Source organism: Oryzias melastigma, linkage group LG13 (genome assembly GCF_002922805.2).
Source record: "Oryzias melastigma strain HK-1 linkage group LG13, ASM292280v2, whole genome shotgun sequence".
NCBI lineage: Eukaryota > Metazoa > Chordata > Actinopteri > Beloniformes > Adrianichthyidae > Oryzias > Oryzias melastigma.
In genome coordinates this window covers 28,828,174-28,846,653 of record NC_050524.1, presented here as the reverse complement: position 1 = coordinate 28,846,653, position 18,480 = coordinate 28,828,174, and the positions used below count along the sequence as shown (strand labels likewise).

The window sequence follows — 18,480 nt, the reverse complement described above, 5'->3', positions numbered from 1 at the left end:
CAACATAATATGAAACTATAATATTTTATTTTTATTGAATGCTTTGATCATTAAATACAAGAAAATATTTTAGAACTGAAGGCAATGTTTGTCAATGTAGGCTACTTCCAACTGCTTGTAAAGCAAGCTAAGAAAATATTGGTAATATAAACAGTTTAAACTAAAAATTGTAATTGTCACTTTTTTCAATTCGAAGTTCTGTAACTGGAAGTCATACTTCACCATTTTGTAGAAATTAATTTCTGACAAACATGTATTTGATTACTTTGGAATAAACTGTTTCAAAATATTACATTTTGTTTTACCACTTCTAATGGTTAAATGATTATCCATCTTGAACTTGGTCACAATGTAATGCAAAAGCAAACAAAATGATCCAAACTTCACAGAAGAACATTATATCACTTCATTGTTGTTTTTCTTTTTTAATCTCTTTGCTTAGAAATGTTGTAAGAATTTGGAGGTAGCCTGACAATACAGAAGAAAGTGAGTGTATTATTAAGCAGTTTTGATTTCAGGTTCAGGCAGACAACCATATAGAGCCTATCCTTTAATTTTAGTTGGTTTTCAAACAAAATGTGGGATAATAAGAGTGTAATGGTTAGATTAACACATTGTGTTTTGTTGTCAGTTGATGTCATTGCATTTCAATGTATGTTGGAATAGAATAGAATAGAAGTTTGCTTGCTTTCACAACATAATTAATATGATGATTATCATTTATGTAATTATTTATAAAGTGGGAGTATAAAAAAGTAATAGCTTATTCCTGTTGCAGAATGTCAGGGAATAATTAGTCTAAATCTAAATATTTAACCAAAAAAAAAGATAAGATATAGTGTATTTTATTCATAAAATCTGTCATTATTATTATTATATTCAACTTTATTTTTTCTTAAACAGAGCATTAGGACCAAGCACACAAGCATTTTGTGGTGGAATTGCCCACTCTTACCCAGTAGGGGGCGGTAAAGCGCAGGTTTGCTGCTCGCAACAACAGAAGGAGAAAAAAACATGGCGGCCTCCCTGTCCAACCTGACCCGGTTCGTCTTCCGCCTGTCTTCTACAGTTTGTCCTCTTCTACGGCAGGTCCAGGTAACGTGTTTCTGTGTGTGGTTAATGTACAGCTGTTTGAGTTTCGGTCCGTACGGGTTCGGTTCGTGGTAATTTATTATGGTTCTGTGTGTTCCGCTCACAGAGGCTCCCTGTGCGTCGTTTGGGTCCAGCTCGGTATCTGTGCGAAGCACCTTCACTACAGGATGATAATGCAGTTCGGGCTCTGGAGGCACGGGACCGTTACAAGGAAAAGCCGTGGGAGTACCTGGAAAGTGAAGGTACCGCCACAGCAGCAACAAGAAGTCAGGTTCTGACCGATCAGAACCAATATTTAGTTTCACTGCGGTTCCTTGCCCCCGACAGAGTACTTGGAGCGGTATGGAAATGGGCCAGTGTGGGCCGGGTACCGGAGGAACCATAAAGGAGCCATCCCGCCCCAAAAGACCCGCCGGACCTGCATTGTAAGTAACTCAGACGAACCCCTTAACTTTCTATTTTGGTTCTGTTTGGGTCCGGTGACTGTCATTTTTGCTCTTGCAGAGAGGAGATCATGTCTGCGGGAACCCCTGTCCAGTGTGCCGGGATTCGAACCTCATCGTCCATCACCAGGTCAGTGCTTGATTCTGGACATTGTAAAATATAGTCCCTCTCAAGCCTTCTGCGCATGTCACATTAGTCTCCATAGCAACCATTGACTGTATAAGAAAGAAATTTTTTACAGTCAATGATAGCAACAATCATTAGCTGCCCACAAACTTGCCTGCCTTAAAGTAAGAAAACATAAAAGTAACTCCCAACAAAATAAAAGCTTGTTCAATTTAGAATTAAATTAATAAAATAATGCTCGTTAGAAATATAAATTGACATGCTTCTCTGCTGGTACAGAAACTGTTTGTAAACAAGAAAGATAAAAAAAAAAAATCACTATGCTTTGAATTATTTATAAACAAAGGGGAACACCTTTATTTTTACACCCATAACTGATGTAAACAAATAAAAATAGGAGTGTTCTCTCATTTCAATACTATCATGTACTGCTATACCACTACTATACTGTATTACACACCAGAAGGCAAAACTTTTAAGGGTTTTTGGTTCACCGCAGCAATAAATAAATAAGTAAAATTAAAAAAGGAGAAGTCAATTTGAATTAATCCGTTAAACTTTTACAGTTTGTTTTGGTAGAGAGAGGCAGCACAATCAATTGGCTGCAGACAGAAGACAGTTGTTGATGGGTTGATCAGTTCAGACAATTCTACAGAGGTATTAATCTTGTTTGCACATGCAAAACTTTGTGATGTGTGTGAATGTCTTGTTGCTACTCTGAAAGAAACACAAGTCTAAAGTCACAGCTGTTTCCTAATTGTCCTTTTCTATCTCGGGAAGTGAAACTATTCCAGCTTTGTGAATGCTGCAAGAATTTTTCTTTTTCCAAAAACAACATAACGAAGCAGAGAAAAGTGTGTTTTGCTGCCTGAATTTATCCCACCATCTTCGTGCTGATCCCTTATGGAGAAACAAAAGAATTTGTGTTTGTCTGGGTGAATGTGCGTTCTGAAGAGAAAATTCTGCTCAGGCTGCGGTTGCTGTATGTAATGTGTGGGAGGTTCAGGAGTCATACCTGTTATCTCATCTGCTGCTGTGCTCTCTTGCAGAACGTGAAGCTGCTACAGCAGTTCATCAGTCCTCACACGGGGGCGCTGTATGACCCCACCAGAACAGGTGAGTCCTCATTCATGACCCATTGTTTCAGACTGTGGGCAGCAGTCTGAAACATGGATTTGCTCCATGTTTAAAGGATATATATGTGCACAGAATTTTCACCACGTTCTCTGGTACTTCACCTGTCTCCAGGTGTGTGCATGAAGCAGCAGAAGAAGCTGACTGAGGCCATTGACATGGCGCAGGACCAAGGTATGATCAGAGACCAAAAATTGTCTCAGTTCTTCACTATTACACTCAACACTTAGGATGCAATCTCCCAGATCAGCTGACAAATTGATTCTGTCAAATATTAACACGGACACTTCTGAAAATTTGGAGAAGTAATAATAGAGAAAATTTAGATTTTTCATGTGGAAAAAAGTGGTCAGTTTTTGGGAAATCTACAAGATTAAAAACTTGTTTATTTTTATCACTTTGATTTCTCACAAATCAACAAATTTTTTCTGAGATTGACGAAATCTTTACATCTGTAATAGTTTAAAGACTATCTTTTACTATTTTTCAGGAGAGTTCAGGCACAGAAAAGGTGAAATCGGATCCAAAATTACTGAAATGTGCAGGAACTTCTAGTTTCCACACTGACACTATTCTAGCTTATTGTTCTAGTTTTCTATTGATGCACAGGTGTTTGCCAGCTGTATTCAGGGAAGAATCAAAACAGTAAATTTTAGCTTTAGAAGCATTTTTAAGTTCTTAATATTTTAATAATTCTTCTGATTTATTTCCACTTAACTCATCAGGTGGTAACATTTGATTTTAACAATTTAAAGCTTTGCAGGTGCACATTTCCCCTTAAACTTTAATGTGAATTTCAAATGGTCAGACCTCAAAGCTGTTCATTGAAGCTTGTAGTAGTACCACACTCAGACTGGGGGCGTCAGAACATGAGCATAGAAGTTGCCCCAGAGAATCCTCATCTACAGGGAGAACTGGTTCTTCTCCCATTGGCACTCTGAAGGGTCCTTACCATGGCTGCCTCTTGAATATCTGTGCATCATTTCAGTTCTGGAGTTGCATCCCGGTCCTCACTGACTGATACATCTCGTTTTAGGCTTGCTGCCTTTCCAGATCCCACATGTGGAGTTCTCTGGGGAAGATTACTCAAACTCCCATGATGCAGTTGGCTGCACACCACCCGCTCCTTGTTTAAGCTCAGGTGAAACTTGGTATCGGTGGTATGGAGAGATAACACCTGACGAAGGCGAAGTGGCCAAAGTCAAGAAGATTTACAAAGCATACCTGAAGAGCTGAGCTCTGCCCTCATGTTACACACAAACTACAATAAAGATGGTGGTCAAAGCGTTTATTTGTGGTTGTGTCCTGTTCTTGTCATCATACAGTCACGTCAGACATCAGTCCAGAGGAGTTTCTTTCTCTCAGGGGTTCACCTTGTTGACCATGGTCTCCCCGAGAGCCTCTAGCACCTCCCTCTTGTAGTCGTCAAAGTCTCCGTCGATCTGGTTGATTGAACGGTCCTCCACCACCCACAGCTGGCACTGCGTCTCTGTGATGAGTCGGGCGTCATGGCTCACGATAATGACGGCTGCACAGAAACACACACGGGTCAGCCTCAGATGTTGGTTCAAATCCACTTAGGAAGTTTCAGCATTATGATGGTATGGAACCTCTGACATTTTAGCTGGATGTTTGTCTTAAATGAATTGTGTTTCAATAAAAAAGGATCTATCTGCACAAAAATGTGTTCAACATAGAATAAATTCAGTAACATCAAATGAAAGTTGATTTATTTTATATTGGGGTGGTCCAGATATCCTCTGCTACTTTATTACATTTTGTTTGAGCATTAAAATATCACAAAAAAATGATATTTGTAATAAATGTGTAATTTCAATCAAAATCTGAGAAAAAACATTGTTTTTCTGTTCATTTCTCTTATGTAGTATTTTCTTTTTAGAGATTATATGGAGTAATAAATGCAAATCAAGAACCCCACATTGCCTACAACTGTACAGAGAATAATCCTCTTTGGTCAAATCTCTGAAATGACAATGATCCTGGATTCTTATAAATATCAAGCTACTGCCTCTTAGGATACGGGAGTGTAGTCAGGCTCTTATTTAGATTTCTTATGGTTTTATTTTAAATTCTGATAAATAAATAATAGGACAGCTGTTGTAAATAATGGTAATTTTAGATAAGAAAATGTAAATAACCTGAGCGTTCTAGGTCATCTGTCCAAGACTTGCTTTTCTGAATTAACTAATTTCTTTGAGCTGATTTCTCTCAAATACCAACTTCTTTTTATAGTATAGTTTATAGGTTCACTGATGTTAAAAGTATCTTTAGGTTTACAACTGAATTTTGATTTAAAGCCAAACTGATCCAAATCCTAAGTTTTGCGTTCTGTTTTACATTTTTCAGCTTTTATTCCAACTGCCCACCATTTACATAATCAGAAAGTTGATCTGATTATATAAATTTTAATTTTAGACTGTCACAAGGGTTCATGCTCACCTCCTTTGTACTCATTGATGGCCTCTGAAAGGGCGTCTATGGACTCGATGTCCAGATTGTTGGTGGGTTCATCCTGAAGCAGACAAAAGACTGTTAGCGAGTTTCTGACAGACGGAACAGCAGCCGGCTGAGCAGCTCTTACCAAGATCAGCACGTCGGGCTGTCGACAGGACAGCTCTGCAAACACCACCCGGGCCTTCTGCCCCCCTACCACAGAGAAACCAGCAAATCAGCTCCCTTCTTCAACTGTCTGACTGATTCTGGGCTGTCGCTCATACCCGATAGTTTGGAGATCTGAATGGTGTGGGCGTGGCTCTCCAGGCCGAAACGACCGAGGCATTTCCTGCCGTCCTGATAGGGCAGGTTGAAGTTCCTCATCAGGTACTCTGTGGCTGTCTCCTCCATGTTGAGCTGGTCAGCATACTGCTGGTTGAAGAAGCCCACTTTCTGAAAGAATCACAACGTGGAGGATGAGGAAGAGGGGAAGCTTTAGGAAACCGTCTACACTTTTATAGTTTCGTGGCTAAAAATGAAATTAAATTGAAACAGAGTTGCTTTAAAAACAAAGAGCTGTGAAGAAGGTTCAACAAATCCCAAACATTCTTTGTGTGGGTGTTTTCATAGCCACATGCTCATTACTCACTAGGCGATGATTCTTCCTCATTTCTCCTTTAGTCTGTAATAAAACAAACAAAAAGATCCTCTGGTGAACAGAGCAGTGTGACTGACTGCTTTAAGGCTGCTTTCAGGTGTCTGTTCTCACAGGAGTTAGTTTTCCAGTCAGCAGCAGCAGCAGAGTACTCTTCCCCACACCGTTGGGTCCGACGATACAAACTAAAGTGAGTGAGAAACATGGATGTTGGGAAAAGAACAGATGAGAATCTCAGGAAAAGGAAAATGGATCGGTCTGTTTTATGTGTTTGTTGTGCACTCACTCCGAGAGTCCATATCGATGCCAAAGTCCACGTTTTTGAAGAGCGGTTTCTGACTATCATAAGCAAAGTCGACACCTGTGTGAAACAGAAAAGCACAGACTGAGTTTTTCTGCAGCATCAGACAAAATAAACGTTTCTGCAGCTTTTTCCTGATAAAGAGGAGTCATAACTATCATAATACTGAAATGAGCTGATATACAGATGCATCTGATCGCTGGGAACTTCAATGTGGATGTTGATTACACACATTATTGGGATTTGTTTGTAAAAAGAGTTGTGAAGATAATTCTTTCATTTTATGTACTTCACACAGCAACATGTTCATGATCATTAAGCACATCTGGGAGCAATAACGTGAACTGTTCTGTTCAGACCTGCACAGATTGTGTAGAGCTCAGTGTGTGTTGGGGTGGGCTCGTCTTACTGTGCAGGCCCAGGATGGGAGGTGAAAGCGGAGGTGGGTTGGGGAAGGTGAACTTCACGGTGTACTCTTTGGGCCTCTTCAGCAGGTCTGGGGCCTCGTGGCTTTCCTCCTCCTGGCCTCCCTTCTTCTTGCCCTTCTGCTGCTTCCTGGTAAGCGCCTCCTTCGTTTGCTTTTCCTGAAAGAATATGCGAAATGAGACTATCAACTGCGGATGGGAGTGACTCGTCTTCTGAAGACTCTTAAATGTCAAGATGGAGCAGCTTAAACTCAGCAGGTAAGCTTCATACAACAGTACTAAGGGTACTGAAGCACCAAAATAAGGGTACTAACAGGCTGACAGAGGGGGCAGCAACACTCACCGCCTGCTTGGTAGACTTGCCCCCTGCTTTCAGGTCCTTCAGCTTCTTCTCCTGTTTATCGTACTGTTTCTGCAGCTCTTTCTGCTTCTGGACGTACATCTTCTTGAACGTCACTTCGATTAAAGCAGGAAAAAAAAAAAACAGTCAGCACTCCCAATGGTATTTCTTCACCCAGATGACCATTTAAACTGTGTTGCTGCTGAAAACTCAAAATCCAACTTTAGTCTTCCACATCCTGCACCTGATCCAGGAGCAGCAGAGATGAATGAAAGAGCAACGGGACTGAGCTGCTGAACAGTTTGTGTCAGACTCACAGTAGTTCCCTCTGTAGTAGTAAAGCTTCTGGTTGTCCAGGTGGATGATGTCTGTACACACGTCGTCCAGAAAGCTTTGGTCGTGGGACACGATGAGAAGCGTCTTCTTCCAGCCTTGAAGGTAGCTGCAAATATTTCAAAGCACAACGAAGCCAGCCTACGTCAGACCTGGACCTTTGAAAGGACTCACGGTTGGATTACAGTTTATGAAAAGGTCATACTTGTTAAGCCAGATGACAGCGTTTAAGTCTAAATGATTGGTGGGTTCGTCCAGCATCAGAAGAGTGGGCTCCATGAACAGGGCTCTGGGGACAGACGGGTCAACGGTGAGTCACTGGTGACGGGGATGCGTCTGAGATTTACTGGATCTACAAAGACCTGGCAAGTGAAACTCTCATCCTCCAGCCTCCAGAGAACCTCTTGGTGGGTCTGTTCTGCATCTCAGGCGTGAAAGACAGACCGGCCAAGATCCTCCTGGCCTTAGCCTCAGCGGCTGCAGCGCCAATGATCCTCAGCTCCTCATAGACCTGGAGAGAAAAGCACCAAAATGGAGTAAATAGACAGTTGTCATGAAAACAAGGATTTTCTCCTCACCTTTTCCAGCCTCTCTGCCACGTTGTCCTCTCCTTTCTCCAGCCTGGCCTGCAGCCGCTTCTCCTCCTCCAGAAGCTTCAGGCGACGGGTGTCAGCTTTCAGTACAGCCTGGACGGCCGGTGTGTCGTCAGCCACCACCTCTAACAGAACCAGACCCAAAACAGTCAGCGCAGCCACAGCCACAGAGTGAACTCCTGGCAGAAACCTCACTCACCCTGTTCACACAGCAGCACGTCAATGTTGGGGGGGATACTCAGAGCCCTGTTGGCGATGTGCTTCAGTAATGTCGTCTTTCCTTTGCTGCAGAAACACATGACAGCTGGGGTCAAAATCTGCACTTCTCCATCTTGATCACATTTTAGAAGAACAGCTGACGGATTGTAAAGTCAAAGAGTCAAAAGGAACTTTCTCTCTTTTGCGGGGACCCAAATGATGCAACTACAACACAATGGTGCATTATTCTGGTGAGCTAAATAATGAGAAATTACGTCTTTACGCTTTTATGGGGTTTGAGGTTAGTCTGCACATATCTAGCACAATAATTGACCTTCTCTGGAGGAAATCAACTGCAGAAAATCACAACCTCCTTCCTCTGATTTTGGAAACCAGGTTAAATGTTTATAACTGTTAAGTAATGGCCAGAAAAAGTGAAGTATAATCTGTTAACTTAGGGGGTAGAAATACAACAACTTCTGGAGACATCATGAAAAAAACACAAAAACTAATAATCACCCATTTGGTCCGACCAAACCGTAACGTCTTCCTGCCACAATGAGAAGGTCGGCGTTGACGAAGAGTTCTTTGCCATGAGCAGAGATGCTGAACCTCTCAAGCTGAAGAACAAAGGAGACTTCAGCTGACGATGACAGAAATCAGTTTTAGGGTTTTAGGCGTGTCGGTGCGTTACCTTGATGTCAGAGGCGTTTTCTAGCATGGCTTGTCTGGACGACATCTCTGCCTGAGACACAGAGAAATCTCCCTCCAAAGCGCTCTGAGCCTTCAAGGTGTCCATTTCTCTCTTGAACATCTCCTGCAACAAGAAACCACAAGACTGTTGGTTCAATATTTGTATTTAATGCTAAAAGGTTCTTACAACTGCTATAAGTAACAGTGGGAGTTTTACTGCAAGAAAAACTTCTCATCAAATCCTCTGATCAATCGCCTGCCTCTTGATCCCTCGGCTTTCTGGGTATTGTAGTCAAACCATAAGATTAGACTTATGCTTCAGTTAATGCTCCTCAGAATACGGTGTGCCTTATGCTGCCCCTGTGGTAAAATGTCTCAACAATTTGATAATAAAAATGATGTGTTGAAACATTATTGATTATGACAACCACTTGCTGCAGGTCTGGTTCAGGTTCAACTGATCACAGTGCGACCCGATCCAAACAGAGCACTGATGGGTACCTCTTTCTTCTTCTTCTTTTTCTCCTTTTTGCTCAGGTTGGCGTACGGGTCGTCCTGCGTCTGCTTGGCCTGCTCCGCAATGGTATCCTCTGCACTCTGTTGAGACGCCATCACGCAGTGAGCTCAAGCGCATGAAAACACACAGAAATGTTCAGGGCAAACAAACCTTCATCTCCCCCTCATCCTCTTCGTCATCTTCTACACTCGGAGATTTCTTTTCCTGCAGGAGGAGTCAAACAGAGCTGAAGGTCTGAGAGCAAAACTGAAGAAAGTGAATCCTCACTTCCAGCTGGGAGTGTTTTAAGACTCTACGGTAGAAGAAACTAACATGATTAAACAACCCAAAACAATTAGCAAAGACTCACATTAGGGCTGTACGTGAATACAAAACGGAAACAAAGTTGCATTTTTATTTAAGTGCAAAGCAGCAGAGAAGTCTGTGCTGAGGACGCATCTCAGTAAAATGAATCTTTGGTAAAAATATTTTTTAAAGATTGCATGCCCGTTTGGATCAAGAAAACAAAATCAAAGAATTGAGGGTTACCCGGAACGATTACACAGAGGCTGAACCCATAGTTGTCGATGGACATGCACAGGCCGCCTCTCACTGCAGGACTCACCTTGGACTGGACATTGGTCTTTCCGGTCCTTTTAGACGTTTTCTCTTCCTTGTCAGCCTGGCTCTCTTCTGAAGATTCTTCCTGACAACATCAAAAACAAACACGACTGTCAGTCGCATCACACAGACAGCTATGTTTACATAAAATGCTTTAATTTTTGAAAGGAAAGAAAAAAGAAGGACATTCTGTAGTAGTTACCTTCCCCTTCTTGGATTTGCCTTTCTTCTTGTTCTTCTCCAACTCCTATTTTCCAGACAACACAATTCAGATACACAGGTCTCAGATAGGGCCGGTTCTGCTGACACCTCAAACATCATTAAGCTGCATGCTAACACAAAGATGTGACAGACTAGAGATGAGAAGGAGTCCACACCACAGCTCATAAATACAGCAAGAGAGAAATAAACCACTGATGGTAGTAACAAAGACAGGCCTCTGTCTCTGAGGAGAACTGACAAACTTTGGAACAATAGAAGGTGGAGAAGGGTAGGAGCAGTCACTGTACCAACAACACACCCAGAAAAAGGTTGAATCTAAAAAAAGATGACAGGTCTGGAAGTGTCGGGACTCTAAAAACACCTCTGAGTCAGATTCTCACACTGCACTCACAGCTGGAGCATCAAACAGCAGAAAACCACGTGAATAACAAAAATACCTGTTTTGCAATTTCCTCTGCTGCATCAGAATCCACCTCATCTTCTTCATCACTCTGGCTTTGACTGAGAGCAGCAAAGATGTTTCCTCCCTGGAAGACAGAAGCAACATGTGAGGACCTTCAGCGAGCAGGTAGACTTAATGTGGGTCAAGACTGAAGACTGACCTTTTTCTTGTTTCCTTTGCTGGGGGCGATGACTGTTGGAACACAACCAGAGCTCACTGATCATCTGTAATCACACCTGATCGACACACACAGCGCTCCAACACCTACCTGGTTCATCTTCTTCGTCGCTTGCTTGAACTGAGAGCTTCTCCAGAGTCAGCCTGATGTTCTCATCATCATTCTCATCCTTATCGCCGCCTTTTCCTTTCCGCCTGTCTTTCTTCTTTTTCTGAGGCTGAGAACAGGTTAACACATCAGGAGAAGCTATAGGTGGTAAGGAAAAGCTGCTGAGCTGCTCCGTGAGAGCAGGTGCAGAGAACTCACACAAAGTAATCCAACAGCTACAGAAAGTAAAGCTGTGTCATCATGATGATGAAAATGTGACTCTGGTATATAAAGAACTGCTAGCATTAGTCAGGTTTAGTTGGTGTCCACACCCATCATACCTGATCCACATAACCAATGTAGCAGATATTTTTATTTTCTGACGTGCACTTCTTTTATTTTAGTATTATTATTCCAATCTGATAGTTTTGGTGCTTCATCAGTTCTCTGCAAAAATAAATACATTTCAGAAATTTAATTTATTGGAAGTGATCCGTCTTGTTTTTAATAAATTATTTGGTGAAATGTTGTTACTTTATTTGTTGTTATATCTTTAATAATATAAGACAAAGATTGATATGGTATATCATACTGGCCATATTTAATTGAAAATATTAAAATACGAATTATAAGCAAACTTAAGGATTGCGAATAATTGAACGAATAATAATAAAATAAAATAATAATTTTATGTTTATGTCTTAAAAATATAGATCTTTTTAGATGCTCCTGGACCAGGAGAGCAAAATAATAAATGTGCACGGAAACACAGCCAACAACAGGTTTGTGTTTTTAATGAGCCCATGTGAAAGTGTGGCGTCGTTTTAGAAATCTATACCGCCATATATGCTGTCTTCAGGAAACAAATCTTTGGAGTTTAGGAAGTACTCGGATGTCAATTGGAAGCCTGTCTTAATATACATTTCAAATCATTGCTGTGATCATACAATCATATTTTGATGCCTCAAATCCTCAAAATATTTTTTTTTTATGTTCAAACATCCTGAGTAAATGAAACACAAATATCCCAATAAGGTGTGTCTTTTAGCATTAGCTTGGTGCGGGCATATAGCTGTAAAACATGCTTAAATAGAAGTCCAAAACATCCATTAATGAAAAAGCATTACCTGCTTTCCTTGAGGTTCTTTCACAACGACTTCATCAGCCTTTTCAGGTTTGCTGTCTGTGGCGAGCTCCTCAAAGAACTGGGCAAAGAGGTGCAGACGTCCAATGAGACCCAAAATGTGATGGAAAGACAAATCATGACAACACTTGAAACTAAAGGGGAACTCACACTCTTCTTTCCACTCTTGTCTTTCTTCTTCTTCTTGGGAATTTTTTCTGAGGAAACAGAAGAAATCTGTAATTTCACACATTAAGGTATAGCAGACACCACATGGTGAGATTTAAAGACGCACTCCAATGAAAATAGTGTTTTCAAGATGTTCTTGTAGCCTTAATCTCATGATGGAGGACAACTTTGGAGACAATTAAGACTAAAATTGCAATTTTAATCATTTATTTTTTCAAATTGTGGTGAATCAGTTTGCAATTTGTAAAAGCTTGTAGATGTTACGTACAAACTACAATCAGCAGGCCACAAGCTCCCTGTTCCGCTCAATTCTGATGCATTCACTTGCAAACAAATAGATTCAGGTACGTTATTGTTTTTCTCGTGTGAGCTGGTATGTGACTCAAAACTATACGGCTGGATTTCTCCAAAATTGCTCACCATTTTTGTTGCATCTGTTATGTTAATGTGGGGTTGCGAGGGGCTGTAAGCTAAGGGGAATGCAGATGGATGATGGGAAATGAACAGAGGCTTACTCTGTCCTACCAGTCCCACAACTCAGAGGCCAATTTGTTATGAACTACTGCCTCTATGAAGAAACTACTATGTCCTTGAAAACGACAGATTTTTTGATAATGGCTAAAAATTGAATAAAAAGACAAAAAAGACATCTGGGAACGCTTCGATCAAAAGTTGGAGTTGTTTTTTTCCTTCCTAAACTTCATTGTTTATTGAGACCACCAAAAATAATTGTGGTATCTGTAATTTATTCAATAATATCTCCATAATTTTGGATCAGGAAAATTCAACAAGCCACAAAAACAAATGTTCTGTCATTCCACCAAAACTACAACAGCAACATCGATATCCTTACCTTAAACCCTAATCTAACAGTACCAAACGATTGTATTTACAATAAAAATTAAATAAACAATGATAATTGTGTCTTTAGTTTTTATTGTTGCTCTGTCAGCACAAGCCTTACATCAGCCACCGCAGCGCTGACACGCCAGAACTCCCTCTCCTCTCCTGCTGCAGCGTGTCACCCCTGATGCTGCAGTCAGCGTGGGCTCCTTTCAACCACCCCACGGCAGCTGTCTCGTCCACGCCACACTGGGTATTCACGGTCGATCATAACCCAACCTTACTACATTAATCTCTTAAGCAAAGAAAAAAATGCTGGTCGAATTCCACCGCTCCCTCCCTGTTTGTTAGCCACCTAGCAAGAGTTAGCTTCATATCACGAAGTTTGGACTGTTCATATCGAGTAGACTTTTAGCCAAAAATTGCCTTCTAATAAAGACAACTTATGGTTTCTAACGTCTGTCGAGGCCGTTATAAAGTAGCATTGAATAATAATAATAATAATAATAATAATAATAAAATCCAACCCATATTCGCCCAGTCCAACTCTTGGAACAGATAACAGGTTCTTAGCATTTATGCTAATTAGCCTGCTATCCCTGACCGGTGCCTCACCTTCCGCCGGCCCGGCGTCTTCGTCCACCCACTCCGCCTCTTCTTTAGATTTCCTTGGCATTGTGCTGTTTTAAGTGTGTTTCTGGAGGTTGATAACGAAGAGTGGTGCGTGTTTCTGTCTGCCTTCCAAGCAGATGTCACGCGGCCTGACAAGAATGATGCCGGCTGAAACTTCCTCTGGCTTCTTCTATGGTGTAATAATGGTGGTCGCCATGGGGACGTTTTTAGTGGCTGACGCCCCCTATCTCTATTTTGGGAACATTTTTACCAGATGAAGAAGACAATGAATATTTGAATGTGACAACTGGAGTGGGATTTGGGAGGAATAATAATAATAATAAAAAAGGTTCATAAAGTGCCAAAATCATATGGTACTTCTTTCCAATTCCAAATCCACTTACTCCTGTTCAGAGACAGAGGTTTTCTGGGTCCTTCCCAACTTGATTGCAGAGCCCAAACACTACACATACATCTTAAGGAACAATTAACAATTCAAAAATACCCTATTAAGCCACAAAATCTGTTTTTGGACAGTTTGGAGGACACTGGAAGGCCCAATAAAAACACACATGTTTGAAGAAGAAACTCAAAAGACCCAGCTCGGAATTGAACTGGCCTTGAGGCTGTTCATCAAGAGTACCAACCATCATCATGAATCATTTGTACTTTTACAGTTTTAATTCCTATTTAGTCCACAGAATGTAAATCTTATTTTTCAGGTTTACTAACTTCTCTCAGAATCTTTCATTTTAAAGGTGGAATGTGTTTCTGAAAGTATGACTCTAGTTTATTTATTTGTGTTTAGGATCACAATATTTCTAACACTTCAGATAATATTTGCCAGGCATTAGTTAAATGATCAGGGGTTGATGAATAAAAGCAACAGGAAAAAATTGGTGGTGTGTCTCTGCTTGGGTAAAACAGAAGGCACTAGTGAATGAGTTTTAATTTGGAGTCATGTTTAATGTAAATAAAACTGTATTACTTTATTTCTTCCTTTTTATTTGTAAATAGAAATTATGGAAATCTGGAACATTTAAAAAATTTAAAACAACCATGTCAGATAGAGCAGACAAATAAAACAAGTTTTTACCTGTTTTTATTGCTGGATCAAAGAAAATGTACATAGAGTATGTATTTGGCAAATAATTTTTAAAAATTTAGTTTGGTTGCTAAATGTAGCCTTCTTAATATATTAAGAAGAACAAGAGCTTTACAAAATAGAATTGTGAAAGTGGTGCATGTATCATAAAAACAAAACCGGATTTTTTTAGATGTCAAAAATATGGAGATAAATTTGAGTTGACAATTTGCTCTAACTTCTTTTAGCATGCTTAAAGGTCCAAAATATATGAATTAATGTTTCTTCAAATTGTTTACAGAACGTACAGTTTTAAAACAGCATTCCACAAACTCGCCACGTGAAAGCTTTTATTGTGAAGGTAAACTGGAAGAAGAATGAGTCACTTCCAGTTGGGGTTAACTTCGTGTTAGCTAGGGCGGGTTGGGTTCGGTCTTCGTTTTGGTTCGCTGAAAGCGAACTTTAGAGTCGGGTAAAGTTCAGAGTTCGGCTTTCGACATCAAGTAAGTTCAGCTGTGACATTCTTTGACATCAGTAGCGGTCAGAGTCACAAACTTTAGCAAACGGCACAAAATACTGAATTTTAGCTTTTAACTAATGTTGACGTTTCTGTGGAAGCTACGTGCTCTCCAGAAAGGTTTTACGCCTTACCGAGCCACAGAAGCGTTTTTTCTAGTTGTCTTTAGTGTGTTAGAAGCTTTATCTGAGCTAACTTCGTTATCCGAGCGTTGTGACTCAGTGCTAAAACGATTCTCATGTCTTTTATTTGTTCTATATTTATCTTTAGGTGCCGGGCGGAACATCTACATAAACTGGACTGAATTCTATCAGACATTTCTACCTGAATGCGGGTCAACGCGGAACCGAACCCCCAGCTGGGCCGTCCAATGCGCAGGCGCAGTTGAATGCCAGCTGTAGTCCCTCCAAAACAGGTGAAGGCGGTGTTTTCCAAGCTGCTGTGAGGATTGCATGATGTAGCAGGGCTGGTTCGTGCTGGTTGAACTGACTGACGCCCTCAAAACCCTCAAAGTCTGCAGAAGAAGCTCCCAACACCCTCATCCCATCTGACAGTATGGCTGCTTTGGCGGGCAGAGCCTGGGCTTGGGCTTGGGGCCGCTCAAGGGACACCACAACCGTGACGACCGAGAGCCCGAAGCGACCTAGCTCTAGAGGCTGGGGCCTGGGGGGCTGGACCTCCTGGATGTGGGGAAAGTCGAGCCCACCGATTGACAACAGTGGAGCTGCAGAAGAGTTTTGGGAGGCGGAGGAGAGGCTTCCGCTTGCTATGGTTGAAGATGTTGGAGCAGAGAAACCAGAGTTGAGTGCACAGACGTCCAGGTGGTGGAGCAGAAACCTCCCATCTTTTTATTTTTGGCCAAGAAAAACTGAGACTGATGGACAGAGGAAAGGTAAAAGAGAGAGAGGTGGAGCTCACCAGGTTGCCGATGGAGACTTTTCTGATTACGGAACACCTCCCCCCTCTCCTACGCCCACTTCCATGTCTCCTTTTCGACTTTTCGCTCACAGCTTGACCGTGGAAATCCTGGCCGAGCACTATGAAATCTGCTTCAATTTCCTGCGCCACCTTTTTGACCTGTGCGTGGTCGCTTTCCTGTGGACCGTGTCCCCTCCCGCCAAGCTGGTCCTGGAGGTTCTGGGGGTCCAGGGGGCGCTGAAGCTGTGGCTCCACGGCATGGCCCTGTTTTTTGTTTCCACGGTGGGCATGGCCGGACTTTTCTGGCTGATTCAGGAGTACCTCCCCCAGTTTGCCCTCATCTATGGGATCGTTCAGGCCTTGGTGATTTCGGTCAGCATCCGGCAGAGCGTGATCCTGGAAGTAGATGAAGACAACAAGGAGGAGAAGGAGACGGATGGAGAGACGGAGGAGCAAAAGGACAAGCTGTTGTCAAATTAAACCCCCCTGGGATTTTATACACATTTATTTTTTTGTTTCACTACAAGATTTTAAGATTTTGACTGCAAATCCTAAATTATCCCAGCTTTGCCAAATTAGAATTGAAGACCTCAAACATACTCAGCTGGATCTGTAGAAGCTAGGATAAGAACCAGCGATCCTTTGGACTCTGGGTCAAAATCATGCTTTGTGCAAAAGCATCAGAAACGTCCTCTTACAAACATGGTTCTCAGTTTGTTTTCTACAAATAGAAGCTTCTGCCTCCCCGTCCTGCTCAGTCTCCTTTCACTTGCACATGTGCCAATTTGATCATCAGATGTTCTCTGCGAGGATGCAGAACCAGCCATAAGGAGATCAGATAGATCTGTGTAATCGCACTGAGGTAAAAGACTGAGATGATCAGGAACATTGAGCGTGGTCCACGAGGGACGTTCGGTTTGAGCATGAACGGTCTCGTCTCAGTTTGCAGTTTTACTTTATGGAACTCCTGGGTGTCTGTTTAGGAGCTGAAAAGGTTTCAACGCCCCCACAGCCCCACGTTCATCGACGCACTCCTGTGTTCTTCGGTGCACCGATTGTGTTCTTAGACTTATCATTGCACAGATTAGAACAAGAACTGAACTCTAAATAAGCCTGTGACGTTTAATGCTAACTTTTTTATTATATATATATCACTAAGTCTGTAATAAGTGACCATTTGGGCTGATTTTTGGTCTGTCATGTTCAGGTAAACACTATTGTTGTGAATGACAATTGTAAAAACTCTTGACATTATAAGAACACTTTGTTTTCAAGCTCGTTGCTGTCAAATTGCCTTCAGTCTGTTGTTTTGTTTCCTTCTGCCGATTGTTTCAGGGCAGAAGTGAACTTACCGTCTGCTGTTGTGTCGGTATCAAGATAAAATAATTTTGTTCTGTTTGCGCTTTATAATAATTCACTTTCCACTCAGTTATTGTCCCACACTCTTTCTGCACATGCTCGACACGTTCTGAGCGCGCTCAGTTTGGTCTCCTGCAGACTTGTCGCTGCCTGCCACCCTGACTGGCTGTTATTTTTGCTCCATTTGTCATTTTCTGGAGGACCAGAAAGACTGAGGTGGAACAATTGCACATACAGGTGTGTGTGAGGGCGGGACTGACACAAACTGAGAGGAAAGTGAAGAGCAGATGTGGACAAGATGTCTGCACAAACTACAGTTTGCACACGCTGTTAAAGAAAATCAGTTTTATTAAAGAGAATTGATCTTCACCAACAAGATGCTGTTTCTTGTAAAGCTGCTTTTATTGTGTGGACTAACTACTCTAATAATGCTAATTTTGTTTAGCTTGAATCAAAAGTTAAATAAGAATTTGAACAAATTTAAACTTAAAGTACTTTTTTTCCCTAAAACTGCATCATTTTAGTAAAATGGAGCTCAAGATTTGCAATGTTGGAGCTCCACCTGAAAATAAGTCTGCTGTCTGAGGTTTAAGCAAAAAAAATATGACAACTAAACATAAATTTTCTCAGGTGAAGTCACATGATAAGCTTAAAAAAACAAAACCATAATGGTCCCTGTGTATTAAGTATTTTTGTAAGCTAAAATAATTTTTAATTCCTCTTTGGGGCTGAGTTTTTGTGCAGAAACTTTAACTCCCAACTCTTCTAGATCAGGAGCTGTCGCTCAAACTCCCCTATCTTTGAAAACGTGGAAAGACAGTCCTCCAAATGAAGATGTGGAACTAAGTCTGATGTGAGCATGAGCAGCAGATCCTCCAAACCACAGCAAAACCACAGAATGTGTCCACCCAGCTCCAGTTTTTCTCCTGAGCCTGAAGATTAACTCTTGAGGACGCAAAGGCTCATGTCCACCTTGCTTTTAAAACTAATCATATACATGC

General features: G+C 41.4%; 3 protein-coding genes across 3 annotated transcripts in view; 2 read left to right on the top strand and 1 right to left on the bottom strand.

The window, feature by feature from the left end:
• mrps18b (mitochondrial ribosomal protein S18B) overlaps positions 1–4,085 on the top strand; it is a 5,259-nt gene extending 1,174 nt beyond the window's left edge. The window contains exons 2-8 of the mRNA XM_024296470.2: positions 904–1,095; positions 1,199–1,334; positions 1,420–1,517; positions 1,597–1,665; positions 2,712–2,778; positions 2,911–2,970; positions 3,833–4,085. Of these exons, the coding sequence (XP_024152238.1) occupies positions 1,015–1,095; positions 1,199–1,334; positions 1,420–1,517; positions 1,597–1,665; positions 2,712–2,778; positions 2,911–2,970; positions 3,833–4,032 (711 nt within the window). The 5' untranslated portion in view covers positions 904–1,014 and the 3' untranslated portion in view covers positions 4,033–4,085. The remainder of the gene's footprint in view (positions 1–903; positions 1,096–1,198; positions 1,335–1,419; positions 1,518–1,596; positions 1,666–2,711; positions 2,779–2,910; positions 2,971–3,832) is intronic.
• Positions 4,070–13,812, bottom strand: abcf1 (ATP-binding cassette, sub-family F (GCN20), member 1). Its single transcript, XM_024296420.2, has 26 exons — positions 13,605–13,812; positions 12,129–12,175; positions 11,962–12,039; positions 10,838–10,964; positions 10,730–10,761; positions 10,565–10,654; positions 10,108–10,152; positions 9,910–9,990; positions 9,456–9,509; positions 9,290–9,385; positions 8,790–8,912; positions 8,615–8,715; positions 8,097–8,182; positions 7,883–8,022; positions 7,667–7,815; positions 7,510–7,593; positions 7,289–7,413; positions 6,975–7,087; positions 6,616–6,790; positions 6,192–6,266; positions 6,020–6,090; positions 5,900–5,932; positions 5,535–5,703; positions 5,399–5,463; positions 5,257–5,329; positions 4,070–4,324 (listed from the first exon to the last, which is right to left on the bottom strand). Exons 1-26 carry the CDS (start codon positions 13,663–13,665, stop codon positions 4,158–4,160), a joined length of 2,460 nt encoding a protein of 819 aa, XP_024152188.1. The 5' UTR covers positions 13,666–13,812; the 3' UTR covers positions 4,070–4,157.
• Positions 13,813–15,052: 1,240 nt separating this feature from the next.
• On the top strand, positions 15,053–17,857 carry lg13h6orf47 (linkage group 13 C6orf47 homolog). The gene is made up of 3 exons (XM_036214935.1): positions 15,053–15,188; positions 15,473–15,617; positions 15,716–17,857. The coding sequence occupies exons 2-3, from the start codon at positions 15,591–15,593 to the stop codon at positions 16,598–16,600; spliced, it is 912 nt and encodes a 303-aa protein (XP_036070828.1). The 5' UTR covers positions 15,053–15,188; positions 15,473–15,590; the 3' UTR covers positions 16,601–17,857.
• The last annotated feature ends 623 nt before the right edge of the window (positions 17,858–18,480 follow it).